Source organism: Falco punctatus (assembly GCF_963210335.1).
Source record: "Falco punctatus genome assembly, chromosome: 2".
In the NCBI taxonomy this organism is placed as follows: Eukaryota; Metazoa; Chordata; class Aves; order Falconiformes; family Falconidae; genus Falco; species Falco punctatus.
The window spans coordinates 73836152-73853729 of record NC_137581.1 but is presented as its reverse complement, the minus strand read 5'-3'; the positions used below and the strand labels follow the sequence as shown (position 1 = coordinate 73853729).

The following is a 17578-nucleotide window of genomic DNA, read 5'->3' as shown; positions in this document are numbered from 1 at the left end:
TTCAGACAATCTGAAAACAGTGAGGGGTAGATTCAGTTGTGCACAGTGAGGCACCCAGTGTTTTTTGAGATGTCCCACCATATCTCACATAGCCTCCAGCAGCTGCACAAGTGTGTTTTGTAGATCTTATGGTACTGAATTTGTCCGTCTCTTTCCAATGAAGGAAAGGTCTTATGGTACTGAATTTGTCCGTCCCTTTCTTTCTTTCTCTTGATTGCAGGGAGTATGAGGAAACTAGAGTCTTTCCTTAAGTACTTGCAATAGGCTCCTGGCATGAGGTAGTATCTACCTTTGAATGTGGCACCTCAAATGGTGAGCAGTGTCATGGTGTCAAGCTCCATTTTGATGTTTAATTTGGAGGTCAGCTACAAAAGTGAGCTCCCCAAGAAGGAAGTCCACCTTCTTCACTTATCAGAGAAACACTGAGACAAGGAAGAAGTAACTGCAAAGTACTGCTTTTTAAGAGACTGTAGCAAAATTTCTTTCTTTTCTTCTTAGTAAAGCCCAATCGACCAGAAAATGTGACCTTCTTCTGGAAAGAAGACACTGTTACTGTAAGCTGTAATAAACCAGAGCGAGCTGTGAAGTGCTTGAGACTTGAGCTTCAATACAAAAGCAAGTTTGACAAAGAGTGGCAAGTGAGTTGAATGTGACATTTTTAGTCAGCATTGGAAGGAGTTGGAAGTAGAATCTCCATATAATGGAAAATAGAGTTGTTTTCAAATTGTTCTCCCACCCTATACTTGCAAATATAGCTGGCAGCAGAAAACAGTTAAGATTTTTAGGATCTTGGATCCCTGCCATAACAGAAATAATTTAGGTTTTGAGTTCTAACTAGTTGCCATCCAAAGAGCTGAGGATAATCTAAAGGAAAGGTCATACATTTGGACTAGAAGAGTTTTGGAATATAAAAGCAGAAAACAGAGTAGAGAAGAGTAAAAGGGAGGAAAAACCCCGCAAAATAGAATGAAAGAAAAGAGATGACATGGGATTTTTATTTATTCTAAAGTTAACTCTTAGAGTATTTCTGATGTTATTTCATTGATTTAAACCTTTCCAGTCTCATATATAAATTGCAAATATTTTGTGGATTGAAGTGACTTTACCTATTTACGATATGCAACTGTAGCATAGTGCACTATGCTACACATAACAACGACGCTCACCTCAATATCAGACAGTGATGAATGGATATGAATAGTGAAGAGTCAGTCAAGAAACAAAATTCCTCGAAACTTAGAGAAGTTAAAAGTCAGTTCTGAGGTTTTGGGTTGGCCTATTCCTTGTCCTAGTTGTGACCATGACTGAGTGTAGCATTCTGAAGCACTGTTTTGAAAACCAGAATTAACAATGATGTGCCTTCCTTCTCAGTCCAGAACTTCTAAGTGTTGCAGTGTTGGAGATCAAGGATTTGATCCAAGAAAATGCTATTCTTTCCGAGTCAGACTGAAGAGGCTAGTACCGTACTGCAATGTAGTTAATTACAGCAGTGACTGGGAAGCAGAAACATTTTGGATGAATGGCACATTATTAGGTAACAGCTGTGCTACAGTCCTATCTTGTCAAAGTACAAATGGGGAAGGGGTGACTGCAAAAGAGGCTGGGAACATGCAGCAAATTAATGTTGCACTGTTGTGCTCCATCTTCTGTTATAAAAGAAAGTTCCTGTGGATGTCTAACTGCCCATATCTAACCCCTGTCCACTTTGTTCCTGATGGCCCATAACACTATAAATCAATGCCATAATCAGCAAAGTTAAGAGTGTCCTTATTATTTGAGTTACAATAGTATATAGGGTCCAACAATGACAGTAATGTGATGTGGGAGGTGGGGGTGGCATGGGAGGAGGGGTGTGGGTGTAGGGCAGTGGTTTCCACATATGATATGTGGACATCAAGCCTGAACCCTAAGAAAATCCATAATGCCTCATGTTTGAAGTCAGTTTGTTTTGAAAGTACATCCACTTGAACTACAGGACCAGAGGTCATAGCAATCTGATGCTAATACATGCTGGATTGACGTAAACGGGGAGGATGAGTGAAAAGAGATGAAATGGAAGCAAAGTCAGTATCAGCACTGCTTTCCCACCAGACAGACACACTTAAGTGAGTGTGATTGACTTGAATCAGATCTTTGATGGAAATAGTATTTCTACTGGTTATCAAAAAAAACTCCAAAAAACAACCAGATTTGCTGTAGTAAAGACTGTACACCATTCCAACATGTTTGTATCATATCAGCTAAGCACAAAATTCCACCCTTTATCAGGCTTCATCAGAACTATGTGAGACAGCCAGATTTCCAGTGTACCCAGATCTGAGTTCTCTAGAATGCGATGGGCTATTAGCTCACCTGAAGAAAATCTGTATGTACAAAGGCGGGATGAAATCCTGGAGCACAGGTATTTGTAGCCTGTGCACTCGCAGTAGCCACAGTGCTGACCTCCAGAGAAGCTTCCCCTACCACGCAAGCTGTGAGCCTGTAAGCACGTCCTCAGGGGTGCCTGGCAAATGCCCTTGAGAAAACACAGTGGACAGTGTCTCCCCGTGCGCCTCTGAGGGGCCAGCATGCAGCAGCCCTGTCCGGGCCCTTTGACCAGAGGCTGCCAGCAGGTAGTTGCGAGGAAGGCAGGCACAGGGGGGACAGTCGCTTTGAGTGCCCCTGGATCAGAACTGACGTTGGCACAGCCCCTTCACCGTGGCAAGCACTTCACTTCAGGACTTCAGTGAATTATTATTGCCTCCAACTCCAGTACCAGAGGGAGTCACGGACAAAGCTCTGCTCAAAAAATTTCACAGACTCTGAATACCTTACTTGGGGATCACAACTTTTGTGGCTTTCTGGCAAAGTGAAAAAAGCAGGCAGGTGGAACAGGCTGGACAGTTGCTCCTGTATGACTAAGAGCAGAAGGTCAGTAGTAGGAGGCAGAGCTTGAGGTGACATTAGAAAAGCTGCAGAAAAAGCAGAGAATGCCAAAAGTGCACAAACACATTGGTTTTATAAACCTGTGTGTTAGATGTTATACTGCCACTAGTTACTTCTACAGCACTTACGGTTTGCTGGCTTTTTGCTTCCTGCGATGGGGAAGATGTTTGTTTTGTTGTGGGAAATCAGACATTTAGGCTACATGTAAAATTGTACTTGCAGCTTTGGTGATTGTAAGTAGGTGGATGTAATACACATCTTAGCACAAAGTTGTATGACTGTCAATGCAGTGTGATGAATATAAGAAATACTCCATTCATTCGTAACGTATCTACTCATTGCCTGTAAGCCCACTCCTTTGTCCTGTACTAGGTCAATTTAGATTTTAAAAAGCACAATTTTCTTTTGTTGCAAGGTTTGGGGCAGGATGCCTTTTCAGTTTCAATTGAACAACTGAGTTCATGCCTTATTTGTTCTTAAAAACTTTTCAGTTTTCTCTTTTTTTTTTTTTTTTTCTAAAGAGAAGTCAATGTTCTAGCATGATTAGGAATTTTTACTGTTAAAGCAAAATTTTTTTTCACATACTTTTTTGTGATTATTCTTAGATTCATGTGATGATGATATAAAACCTGAGTCCAATACAATAATTGTTTTAAGCTGTTTGCTGGCAGTACTTCTAATGATGCTTATCCTCCTGATTCTTCTGTGTAAATGGCAGAGGTAAATATAATTTTCTTGGTTACTACTAAATAACCATGTCATGAAAATAGAGCTATCATTCAGGCTCAAGTCTCATAGCACTCAGAATTATTATCTGATAAATGAAGCCATCATGAAGATGTAAAAGTCAGTAGCTTAATTACTATTTGAGGAATAATGCATCCTGGCCTTCCAAATACCAAGGATTTTGATTTTCAAAAGCAGAACAATTCTGGTAAAAGATGACGTTTCATGACAAAATTATGTCTCTTCCACTTAATTTTTTCTCTTTTTGTTAAATTCTAAGAAGCCAATTATTTTGGTTATTTCTTCTGAACTGACATTCTTTTGTACATCTTTCATCAGACTCAACGTCTGTTTTCAGTAGGCTTTGCAGTTTGAGTGCATTCAAGTTTAATAAGACTATATAAATCTATAATATTTGAATTTTTAGTGAATGAATCTGCTTATTTTTAGAATCTAGTTGTTTGGGTTTGGTGGTTTTTTTTTAAAAAAAAGCCACTGAACAACAAACAAAACCTGCAAAGGCCCCAAACTTTGGTGAAAAAAAACCCACCCAAAAATGCAGTATTTTCAGAGCTGAAATTATGTGGGACCCTGACAACCTTTTTAGATTGAGTTTTTTCTCGTGCACTTCTATTGTTCAACCTTACATTTGTGTTCACTACATCAGGCAATACAGCTCGTTGCTGCACCATCTTCCCTGTGAAGGGGAATGCAGCCAGAGAATGTAAAGCTCTGACTACTGCATGGAGCAGAATCGCACTTTCTGACTAGCTGGGAGTTTGTATAGAGTCCAGATTTTACTAGGATGGGGTTGTTGAAAATCCACCAGAAAAATCACCCGTAGCCTGATGGTGTTATCATACTGTTATAACTGCTTTTTTACTTTAGAACACATTTAGAAGAAATCAAGCCTAGAGTACTGTAATGTAAAATATATTTGTAGCTACAGAAATGTATATATTTGTATATATAAGTTTTTGTATAAAAAACATGTATATATACACTAAAAAAAACCTATTTGTGTTTTTCTTTCTTCTTTGCAGGCTTCAGAAGTCAGTCATGCCTGCTATACCAGATCCAAAATACATATTTGCTGATCTCTTCAGTGATCATAATGGAAACTTCCAGGTAAACATTCCCTTCCTAGGAAGAGTGCAAAGTCTACAGTGTTAAGAAAAATTTGAAAGTAGCTACTGATACTTGCTCTGAAAAGATATCACCACAAGCACTCTCTGACCTAAGAGAAAAGCCCTTCCCCTCATGCAATATCCCCAAGAGGATCCACAAAGCAAATACCAGAGCTCATACAATCAGCATAGTGCTGCTTTGGCACTGTGAAAAGATGCTACAGAAAGAAACAAAGAAATTGCTGGAGAAGAATTTAAGGATGTCCAGAGCCACAACATCCAGTGACATGCCACTGTGGTGTTTGCATCTACTCCTGCACACAAGAGCTCAGGGAGCTTGTTTCAACCTGATCTTGTCCTTTGTGTTTGTGGAATTCTGTGAGACTTAGTGCTGAACCAGTGACAGCACTCATGGCTCTGGAGGCATCAGACACAGTAGGAAGCATCCTCTCTTAGCCACAGAGGTGTATAGTTGCTAAACCTTTAGACACAAAATGGTTGTTAGATGAATAGTCTACAGGTTTTGGGTTTGTTTTCGAACTGCTTCTTGAGTCCATGACATCACATATGTGATGTATTTTTCTGTATTAATTGGGCTGTCTTTATTTTAGTTACTGCTAGGTTTCCTCGGTATTGAGACAGGTCAGATATTTACAGTTGCAAACCCAGTGACAATATCAAAGAGCAGTAATAACTCATCATGACAAACTGAAAACTTTCTATATATGATAGCTTTAAACTGAAACTGAAGAAGAAAGACAGAAATGCAAATTAATACTGAAGCTTTAATACAGAAAAGGTATGTTGCCTAAATCTCCATGTAAACTCAGTCTTAATTTAGATTAAGTCAGGCCTTGGGTCAAAGAATACATGAGTCTATCAAGGAGGGAACACCAAGTATTTTACACATCCAAGGTTTTCTAAAAGCCCTGATTAAATACAAGGATGTATTTAATGTGGATGTGTTTAATGTGGTCTCAATAATAAGCAGGAGTTTGTATGCATTTGTGGAATCCTATCTCCTTTCCTGCTATTCTGCCTTTCTTCCATCCTGCTATTTTATGTCCTTCTTGCCTATATGGCTTCCTTTTCATCTTCTCCATTGTGGTTTATGCTGGAAAGATGCCATTACTAAAGGAAAATCAGTGTCTGTACAGCCAGGTTTCTTTTGACTGATAGCTCAGTCCCTGCCAACATCAACATTTTCATTTTCCTAGGAATGGATAGACAAAACTGATCATGCAGTGGTGCAAACCAAACTAGAATATGAAGAGCCAGAGAGCATCATTGAGGCAGAAAGCCAGCAAGAAGACGAAAAGAACAGTGACAAACAGGGGCCTCAGGAGAAAATCTTCACTTTTTCAGGAGCAGCTGAAAGTAATGACTCCAAAGCAGCTCAGATTGCCTGCCTGATGCCAAGATCCAACACTATAGCTTCTTTTGCTGACTTCCAGATTTTAATAAATGATGATGTGTATGTGAAGTTATAAAATCTGTATAATGCAGAATTTATTAGGAAATAACATAAAAGATCTTGAAGAGTTTAGGGGAGTGGCTGAATAGAAAAGATTGTCATGAGTAGACTTCCACCAAGAAAGACACTAGGCTATGTTATCTGGTTGCCGTTACGATCACTTGGGGTGGCTCAGTGCTGTTTGAAACAAATCCCTGATACTTTATACAGTTAGGGTTTATTGTTCCATTTGGGGTTTATCTCTAAGACTAAACTGAGCTTCATTTTCCTGCTATGGGCAGAAGAAAACGAGCTCCTCCATAATACATATTCACAGAGCTGAGACTCAGTCCTTGCACTTTCGGAGTATATGGAGCAGTGCAAACTACACTGTTACTCATCCCAAATGAAGAAGGAAAATAAAGGGATTTTTCTGCCAACAGTATCCCACAAAGACCAGACCATATACTGCTAATTTTCACAGTGACAGGGTACTGCTTTGCAAGCCCTCCTTAGACTGAAGTGCTTGCTTTTGTAAGCTGCTTCTCCCACTATAAAACTTCTTGCTGCACGGCACACACCAAAGGTTTTATAAAGAGAAGGAATAAGCCAAATGCCTCAGAACAGAAGAGTGGGATGTACAGTACTGAGTCACATTTTATCCTGCAAGCAGTGCTGTGTAGGCAGCTTCCTCCAGAACAGCAGGGCTCCTTCACAGGCCTCATCTGAGGTCAGGTCCTCAGTATCTTATAGTCCTTGCACGACTAAGCAACTTTTAGAAAGCTGAGGTTTATATTTAACTGACACACTTATTTCAGACTATTTTTTAGTGTAATCAACAGCTTTAGACCCAAATTAGGACTTCTTATTCACATTGCATATACCAGCCTGTTGTTCTAAAACTATGTTCTAAAATTTTCTAAATATACCATCTATTAATATATGTTTAATTTAAAATTTAAAATTCAATTTTCTATGCAATTAGACCTCAGGAAAAAAATCGTGACTATTTGAGTTTCCCTGTATCACTTACATTTACCTGTTATTTGAAAGAAAATTTTCTAAAAAAATTTTAGTGGTAAAAGCATCTATGATATGTGTAAGTTCTTGTAGACATACTGTGATTACATGCTGAATTAGCTTCAGTTACTTACCTGAATATCAGTCCGTTATTAAATGACTTTAACACTTGACTAAGCTTTGCCAATTGCATACTTTCATTGACTAATTTATAGTGTTACTTGGAAATTACACATATTGGGAAATTACAGTAATTAGTAAAATATTTTTAATACGATGATTAAAAAAACGCAACTCCAGATCTCTTTGAGAATAGTAAACAGTAATGCAGATCATTAGGTCTCAAAATCTCTTTCTAGGTGACACAGTTTGCTGTACAAGGGAAAACCCAGAAATTTTCTGGCCAGTCACTGGGAAACTTAACTGGAAGTATAGTTCAGGCACATTCCCCAAGTTTTTCTTGACATTACCTTAGATTTGATTGTTCACTAACGAGATTAACATGGTAACAAAGGATTTACCATAATCCTGAAAACATTTCTGCCTTTTTCTATATAAAACAGTTGTGTGCAAGTTTTTGGGGCTTTTTCTACACCCCACATTTTTGGAAATTTTTTTTATGAAGGTAACCATGCAAACTTTCAATGCCTCTATAAGAATGCAATAGATCTTAAACTAGTGCAAGCTGCATATAATTTGATTAGCAGAATTTAGCTCAGCTCTTCTTATCTGATACAAATTGACATTATTGCACGAGAACCAAAGAAGTTACAGCAATTTACAACAAAAAAGATTGTGTTCCAGTAATGATTCAACCAAGAAAGTGGGAAGTAAAGCCCAGAATGTATTGCTTAGTTACTTCATGTTTGAACCACGCATACATATGGCTGTCTACAGAGATAGTTAGATACCTTAATTAAACCACTTTCTGTTGAGCAAATACTTTTGTGTCTGGATTCAAAATGTTTGAGTTCCTGAACTGAAAGGTTATAGTCATTTAAGTTTTCAGTACCAACTATAATATCTTTTATTGTATTTTATAGACAAAAAGGTTCTTTTTGTGTAGGTATACAACCATATTCACATTCAACATACTAGAAATAAAACAAATAAAACACCTATATATCTCAAGTATTTATTTTTAAAAATCTCATTATGAAGGAAATAAAACATAAGGAGTTACTGAAATTCAAAACAAAGCATTTTTCCCCCCAAAACCCCTTCCATTCTTGGGGAACTCTAGAAAAATATCTACAGAATTATGAAGAAGATGATTGAAGCAACTGGAAAGGTCCTCCTTCAAATACTGATGAGGATTCTGTCAAACATGCTACAACAAGACACATAGCAGATTAGCAACACTCATTGCCTGTGGGTGTTGGGGGTACTGGGAGAACCCAAGCCCCTAAGCTCTGCCCTCCTGGCACCTGCCATAGCCCATCCGTGGTGAGATGTAGACCCTGGTAGCCCTCAGCTACATCAGGCAATGCTTCTCCAGGAAGGATGCCTGGTGCCCATGGCATCCTCTGCCCCAGGTGCTGGCATGAAGAGCTGGGAGCCAGGACTCCCAAGCACACTGCAGCTTTGGGCTGAATCCCTGCTCTGTGAAAGATAGGTGAGTTGGAGTATGAGAACTAAAACCTGTGTGAAGGGTGGAACAAAATGTCTTTATGAAAATATGATTGTATGCTTTCTACACCAAATCTAAGAGGGTTTGGATGGATCTGGCACTTCAGTGAGGAATATTAGCAAGACAGGTAAGTTCAAGAACATAGTTACCTTCCAGTTGCACTGTATAACCAATCACCCCATCTTCATATCAGGATTAGTTTCTCCTTTATGAAATATTGGCTGCAATAATAACTTTAGCTTATGCAGGTTATAGACTTGCAAGAGCATCACTTTGGTCCCAAGCCATTCAAGAGAATAAGCTAAATCTTCTAAGACTGTGACTAAGCGCCACGTATTACCTTGCTGTTCAAATAAAAGGCACTTTCTTTACATTATAAAAATTAAGTTTTTTCATACATCTAATGAACCTAATGTTCATTTTGCATAAGAGTGCTGAGCAGTCCTGTAGCAGAATTCAGGAGCCTTTGCTCCACATGGTCTACTGAACAGAAAAGCAGGCTGGATTGCTGCTTTCAATTACTGCCACAGTGACAAGTTGGAAAGAGTAACGTGAGACTTCCATAATCGCCCATCTGATTTTCTGTTATTTTGTCATCACTTCTTTTTTCCCTCTCCTCTCCTCTCCTCTCCTCTCCTCTCCTCTCCTCTCCTCTCCTCTCCTCTCCTCTCCTCTCCTCTCCTCTCCTCTCCTCTCCTCTCCTCTCCTCTCCTCTCCTCTCCTCTCCTCTCCTCTCCTCTCCTCTCCTCTCCTCCCGTTCCTCAGATGGTCATGCAGCTGTGCAGCTCATCTCTCAAAGCAGGCTTCTACAAATGAGCAAATTAAATGGCCAGACAGAAAAAGGCTTGTTCAACTCCCTATAGTGAGAAGACGGGTACATGGCAAATTTCACATCTTCCTTCTTATTTATTCAAAAGTTGTCATGTTCTTCAAAGGCATGAGTCCCTCAGATGCTACATCTTGTACCTAATTATATCTCACAGAAAGGGAGAAACTATATATCATATGGTAGTCCAGACTAATTGAATCCTATTTTCTCAACAGCAGAACAAACAGACTGTTTATTTATTCCTCATGCAATTTATGTGCTAGCTATACCAGAGCCAATTTACATTGATAGATTGAACATCTACACTGTTCGCTTTGCTTTTGATGTCTGATCTCAGTGAGAGGAAGAATAGGAGGAAATTGTGGGGTTTTTTTAAACAAATAACAGGACTTACTGAAGCCAGTCTTGTAACTTCTGCTTTCCCTTTTTCTTGTTGTTTGGGTTTTTTATTATGTTAGTGTTTTTCAATTTATTTGGAAATACATTTTGCACAATTAATGCATAATTTTGAGCAGGAAATGGTTGCTTCTTTTACAAAGAACCTAGAATTTTCTTACAGTGTACTCATAAAAGCTTTCAATAGAATCCTTGCTTTTTCTTTTGGTGGCTTACATTTTTACAGTCACTAAACTGAGACAAGCAAAACCTAGTTTATTTTGCTTTTCCCTTTTCCTGAAAATGTTATGAGCTGCAAAAATGAAAATGGAGGTTCACACTAACTGAATGCTTGAAAAAATGGACTAGGTACAATTTTTTTATTATTATTTTCTTTTAAAGACATGCGAGTCTAAACTCGTCAAAATGCCAAGGGAAAACAGTCAGCATTTTCCATGGGAAAAAAAAACATGACCCTAATTGACCTTTTGTCACTGAGTATCTAAGTAGGCATCTGTCACCAACTAATCTAGTGGCCAAAAGAGTGGTGTTATGCAATAAGAGAAGAAATGCAATAATAACTCCTAGTCTCCTGGAGATTTCTTGTAACTCTTATGATTTGTCAGCTGGATTAATGTCACCTGCAGGGTCTGCCTCTGCTCAGTTTCTTACTGGCAACTGCTGGCACAAGGTTTTGTGGATAGGAAATAGCAGGTGTTCATTCACCCTGAGCAATAACTGGTCTCCACATGCATCCATGCTTGTCATGTAGCAAACTTGGAGAAGAGCCCCAAACCTTCAACACAAGAAACGGCAGCTGTTTGGGGTTCCTCTCTCCCCTGCACCTGGCTGTGGCAGGGCCAGGGGAGCAGGTGGAGGCAGAGCCCAGCTCCCCTCTGTGCCCTGCAGCCCTGCAGGGAATGCTCTATTATAGGCTGCAGACAAAGTAGCCTGTGATTCCTTCCTAGTGAAATAACACCATTTCTTTCTTAAACTGAAATCCCTGGGATTAGTGATAGGATTCAGGTCTACCTGCTCTATGGCTGGAGCTTTTTGTTTCCTAGTCTTAGAGAATAAGTGTGAGAAAGAAAAAATATGCACCATATTTAAAAAAAAAAATCTCACCATATATATCCAGGCAGGCTGAAAATGTTATCAGAAGAGGGACCAAAGGAATATCTTTACCCTTCTGAATTATACAATATTATAATTATAGAGAATAAAAGAGGAACATATATTGTCTCATTGCTCTATTTTGCTTTCTTTGTCTCTGTTTTCCTTGCATTAATAAGCCCAAGGATCACCAATTTTTGATAAATGTTTTCCTACTCTATATTGCTCTGCAATAGAATTCTGTTAAAAAGTAGCCTCTATCACTGTGTTCTTAGGAGGTTATTAAAAGGAAGAATGTAATCAGTACCGGCATTTTAACAAGAAAACAAGATGAGATGATAAATTTTAAGCAATAGGTTTTGTAAGATCAAGAGACAGAGCGAGCTATATCCTGACATTAGCCCCCTGCACTACTAGGTAATTATACAAATAAAAGGAAACTTTTCGGCATAATCACCTTAGAAGATGAGATCTTCTATGTATGTATGTATGTATCTATATGTATCCCTAATACACTTACAGAAGCTTGGATATCCATATAAAGCATATGACTCTATTAAAAAACGTCCTTAGTATACCTCTTAACAGGGGAAGAGCTTAAAGTCACCAACAGTAAGATGGAGAGGGACATCTATTACCTACACTGCTGTGTCTCAGCACAAACAGCTCTGCTTTGTCCAGTGATGCTTTAGTGTGATGAGACCCATGCAAAAAGGATCAGCCTCCCCTTGTGGTGGGCATCTGTCTTTCTGGGCTGCAAAGCCATTATATGCTCTTATCCCTCTGAGCCAGCCAGTCTGGAAGAGTTTTATTTTTGTGAAAGGGTCAAGCTTCAAAAGAAAGGTGGGAACCACACAAACGTACCATGGTTTTAAATGAGTATAGGAGGTCCTTCTTATGAAAAAGAAGAGCAGAAAGACCCTGACTTCTGCATGTCCTGTGAACCTTCTAACTGCTGAGCAATCAGGCTAAGCAGGGAGAGCACGAGGAGAGGGTCACTGGTAAGATGATGAGGTGAAGGGGAAATTTCAATTTTATGTGCACAAGCAAGGCCTAAATTTCAAAGCTATGTTTGGTCAACAATAACAGTAAATAATGCTTTTCAACTTAAATTCTTGTGGGGCAGATTTTCGAATATTAACTCTATCACCACTTCAATGCATTCATAGAGGCAGTGGGAAGCCACTTACCAGGTCATACAGGCGCTGCCTAGCATGTCCTGGATATCCAGGCAAAACACAGACCAGGACAGCAGAACCAGGCACACCAGGCTGCTAGGTAATCACCTTTCCAGTGCATTAAATTGTCAAAGACCAGATGAAACTAATAGATACAGGCAAAAGTCTGCCTCTACTTTACAGGAAATCTTGCCATGAGCAATGATGTTACCACTAGAAAACTGGTATGTTTTGAGATTTCTCTCTCTTAAGGTAGCTAAGACCTCAATCTTCATTTCCATCCAAAAAATTCTTCATCCAGAAGTTGTGAAGCCAAATCAGGCTTACTGTGAGCCTACTACTAGCTGCTCCGCTTTTATGTTACCTTTGTGTATTGAGTTAGCCCAGGGTTTTTTACATAATAAACAAGGAAAGAACACCCCAAACAGCCTGCCCTCAGGTTTACATATGAGTCACTAGAAAGGCACTATACAGCAAAGCCACTGGAAACAGATGGTTTTGTTTCCTATCATATTCTGCAGATGTTGTTCATAAAAAAACTAAAGCTGAGTTGGGGGGCTTCTTGTGCAATTTTCCCCCCATTCATTCCAAAATATTTGAACTTCAGTACAAAGAGCAGCAGTAAACAAAGGGTCTAGCAGATGGTTGAGAGCAGAGTTATCGCTCATGGTATCTCAATGCGTGCAAATGTCTCATGTCTCTTGCACGTTATTTTGCAGAAGGTGTTAGATCACAATCAACAACACAAAGGATTTGAACACCCAGGTACCGGTGAAGATCTCCACATCAGAAAAGTCTCAGTGGGTTACCGCCCCCCAGACTAAAACAGGTAGCACAGCTAATATGGTGTAGATTAAAAACAAGAGGTAAAAAACATAGTCAAAAGAGAGTCTTTACTTCTTAATTTTAGTTAAACCTACAACTATAAAGTTATCCCACAGTCAAATCAGAATTGTTTTCAACATTTACATCCTGGCTGAGGTGCTGCCTCCGCTACCATGGGACTCGGTGTGAAGGCTGTCCTCAGCAGTGAACTCAAGGGAATGGGGAGAAAGTGTGAGCATCAAAAGTGTTACAGCTTTAAGAGACAAAGCTCCGACAACTGAATGGTGTGTTTCAGCGGTATGATTTTACCTCAGATGTTATGTATCAGCCTTTTAGAGCACCACTTATTTTGATGTGAAAGTGTATTTAAAGAAACCAAGCTAAATCTACCTCACTATTAACAGGCTCTGCTGTATGTCAAGAAGGAATCTGGCAGCATTTCCCCATATTCTGCTGGGCATTTGGCAGAATGTGATATCTGTTGAATGCTCAAAGAAAATCCACTTGGTGATTGTTCTGTTGCAAGGTATTTTGATGTGACTCTTTGAAGCTGAGAAACCAAAGGAGTTGAAAGACAGAGAACTTACGCAACCTTTTGTTCCAGTGCTGCTTATGTGCAGCAACAGGAAAATTCATAGAAAAATTAATTGACTCTTTTAAGAAAAGGAAGAGCAAGCTGTCTGGAAGGACACTTTCAAAAGTGATGACTAGAAGTCTTGCTTATATAAGCCTCTATGTGATTTTGTATTGCAAGTACATTAATTGTATCACAGTCAGAAAATTTGTAACCAATGCCATGCAGACATCCTCCATTAGCTGTTAAAATTTAGATTTTATTCCAGACTTCCAAGTATTGTTTAGGAAAGACACTGAGTCAGTCATTCCTAGAGAATAATAAAACCTGGGCAGAAAAAAAGAGGGATGTCAGCAGCTATGTCCTTTTTCCTTTCTTCCTCCTTCTGCAAAAAGACAAACAATCTTTTGTTTTCAAACTTATGGCCTTGCTTAGCTAGAACAGAAATCACAGATTCACACAGAATCACAGAAGGGCTGAGGTGGAAACCACCTCTGGAGGTCATCTAGTCCAACCACCAGCCACAGCTGGTTGCCCAGGACCACGTCCAGTTGGATTTTGAGTATCTCCAAGGATGGAGACTCCACAACCCCTTCAGGCAACCTGTTCCTGTGTTTGACCACCCTCAGTAAGAAGTGCTTTTTTATGTTCAGATTGAATTTAATCTTTTTTTGGTTTGTGCCCATTGCCTCTTGTCTGTCACTGGGCACCGCTAAGCAGGCCCTGACTCTTCTTTACTGCCCACATTTGGGTATTTATACACATGGAAAAGATCCCCCTGAACCTTCTCCTCTCCAGGCTGAACAGTCCTAGCTCTCTCAGCTTTTCCTTTCATAAAAGGTACTCCAGTCCCTTAATCATCTTTGTGGCCCTGCACTAGGCTTGCTCCAGTATGGCCATGTGCCTCTTGTACCGGGGAGCCCAGCACTCCAGATGTGCCTCACCAGCGCTGAGCAGAGGGAAAGGATCACCTACCTCAAAGCTTTGCCTAATGCAGCCGAGGATGCCATTGTCCTTCTTTGCTGCAAGGATGCATTGCTGGCTCATGGTCAGCTTGTTGTCCACTAGCTTTGCCTTCCCTGCCAAGCTGTTTTCAGCTGGTCAGCCCCAAGCCTAAGCTAGTGCCTGAGGTTGTTCCCCTCCAGGTGCAGGACTTTGCACTTCTCTTTGTTGAACCTCATGAAATTCTTGTCACCCTGTTTCTCCAACCTTTCAAGATCACTGTCTAAAGATAAGCAAATTATTTTGCACTGGTGACACTTCTGTGTAAATGTACAATGTGTGGTTTATCCACTTTTTTGACATGCACAAGTGTAACAAATAGTACATTGTGGAGGGTGGCAGTTATAACACCCATTGCTATAACAATAGCATAATAAATTATTGTTCTTCAAGAGAAAATGGAGTGTGAGATGCTGTTGTACTAGAGACCATGCGGAGTACACAGAATTATAGGCAGCATCTACAAAGAGCAAAAGGCTGAACTAAAAAAGAAGCAGGGAGTTAGGTGGGTGAGGAAAGGATAGCACATACTGAGTAAATGTAGTTCTCAAATAGTAGAAAACAAACCTGTTTGATGTCTTGATGTGATTTTACTCTCAGGCCTCTGAAAGAATCAAGAGTTGAAGGTGGAATACAAATGCTCTGACGCCATTCACACATTCTGTCAGCATTTACATAGGCATTTGCAGCTCAGTCTTTGAAGACAAGGAAGAAACTTTGCAAACAAAGCCAGCCTGAGGGGTAAAATAATTTAGCAAATCTAATAAAAATGTGTCCTCTAAGATACAGATAAGCTATTGGACCACACACCAGCATAGAAAGCATCTTAGTAGTATCAGATGTATTTCTGTCCTTGTAGTACTCTGATGATACAGTCAGCTGCCTCCGGGTATTTTGGAACAATATCATTATCACAACATCCTATGTTATTTTGCATAGAAGTTCAGTTTATTGCTTCAGTACTTAACTTTTTAAGTGCAAGAAGCCTTGAGGGGTCTTACAGACCAGATAACATGAGCATGCACATCATACCAAGGAGGGCTATAAAAAGTGCAAGACAGCTGAAGCCAAAATAACCTTGCTGGTCAGAATAATTGACACCGAAAGTTACAAAGTTTGATGAAGACAAAGAGCTAGTTTGATTTCTGTAGGTTTCCAGAAACACTAAAATTTGCTTAAAATATCAATTCAGTAACCAACATGCACATCATATATTCTCAAAATAGAATATTGCTTTCTCTCTGTTTACATGATGAGAATAGCTTGAAGCAGTCTGTATTTCTTCCACCAAACCCAACCTGATCACTCGGGAAACTTTCCCTCAGAACATCCCCCAAACAGGTGGCTCTCCCTGGTGCAACAAACAAATCAAGTGCAATCAAATCTTCAGGGATAAAATCTTTCATGCTGCTTATGTTTACAGTCCAGTGGGACATGACACAAGAGCACTATCTTTCAGTTTCTGCCTGGCTTAATACTATATACAAGCTATATAGTCGTGTGAAACAAGGTTTCAAGTAGAAAAGGCAGCATAGTGCTTTCTCTAGACAAATACTGAAAAAATAAGGCCAAAATAATCTTTCAGGTGTTTACAAATAAGAGAAAATGAGCTCTCCATTTTGTCTAGTTTTACTTGTAACCTTCTCAAATAGTGAGAACTATGCTTGCTTGCTATTCTTCCCCTTTACTGTATTCCAGGATAATATTTTTTTGTTGTTGTTCCTGGATCCCTATTATTTACCTTCTTTTTCAAAGCCTCCAGTAAATATGTCTCACTGACATAATCATAGTATCTGGAAATAGAATAATTTGTTTAAGAAATTGAAAAACTGTATAAAACTAAATTCACACTGCCTATTCTAAATTCAGGTTAAGGTATGAGTGTTAACAGAGTACCACTTCAGCCTACCTGGAAGATTTTTCACCTATCTCTGTAAAACATGTATTAGTAACAGCAGAACAGGCTAGCAAAATTTTATGTTTGATTCAGTTTGATAATCCCTATATTCTTGTTTGTTTTCAAACACTGGAGAGTGAAGGTAGTTTTCCATACACTGTGGTGAGGCACACAGTTCAGATACCCCTGTGGATATCTGTCAGTCTCACAGGACCCCATGCAATGAGCAACTATCTTTCTTGCTCATTAGAATCTGCCATCATCTGAACACAAGTTTAAAAAATCTGATTGATAAAAGCTACATAAAGATTCTCTGGGATTGTCTTACTGATGCTCATGAGCCCATACACAGCCAAGTGAGGGAGAGGAAGCTTCCTGAATAAGTAGCAACAAAAGGTAGCAATTGTTGCTTGAATTAGACCCTACTGTTTCCTCCCTGAAGAGGTTAAGGACTGGACAAATACAGCAAATTCAACTTTTCTGCTGAGCTGATATTGTAACTTTTAGCTGCAGAGAGAGAGCAGCTGTCATAGCCTCCCTCACCATTTTCAGGATTGCCAATGCCTCTGTATCAGAAACTCTTTGCAGAGTGCTGCTGGGTGGGTGGTGGTCAGAAGAGGTGTTCATACCGTCAGATGTGGCCAGCTCTAATGCAGACATTACCTCATAGTTAGTCAACCTCCACCCTCTTCATAGCCAGTACAGAAAAAACCATCAGGTTTAGGGAGCTATCCGTTTAATCCTAAAGGAAACATAAAAAGTAGGTCAGGTGAATTATACTCCCACGTCTTCCCTCTCTCTTATGTTCGTGTAGGCTCAGAGCAACTAGCTCAGATGTGAGCATGCATCTAAACTGAGCTGGGATGAGTGCTACCTAAGGTCACTTTTTATGCAGTATGTTTTC

General features: G+C 39.5%; 1 protein-coding gene across 1 annotated transcript in view; it reads left to right on the top strand.

Annotated features, from left to right (window-relative positions):
* Nucleotides 1–17578, top strand: part of CRLF2 (cytokine receptor like factor 2) — a 95425-nt gene that overhangs the window by 23855 nt on the left and 53992 nt on the right. Inside the window, exons 4-8 of the mRNA XM_080375353.1 lie at nucleotides 499–638; nucleotides 1372–1534; nucleotides 3531–3645; nucleotides 4695–4779; nucleotides 5996–17578. The exon at nucleotides 5996–17578 is cut by the window's right edge and continues 53992 nt beyond it. Of these exons, the coding sequence (XP_080231479.1) occupies nucleotides 499–638; nucleotides 1372–1534; nucleotides 3531–3645; nucleotides 4695–4779; nucleotides 5996–6268 (776 nt within the window). The 3' untranslated portion in view covers nucleotides 6269–17578. The remainder of the gene's footprint in view (nucleotides 1–498; nucleotides 639–1371; nucleotides 1535–3530; nucleotides 3646–4694; nucleotides 4780–5995) is intronic.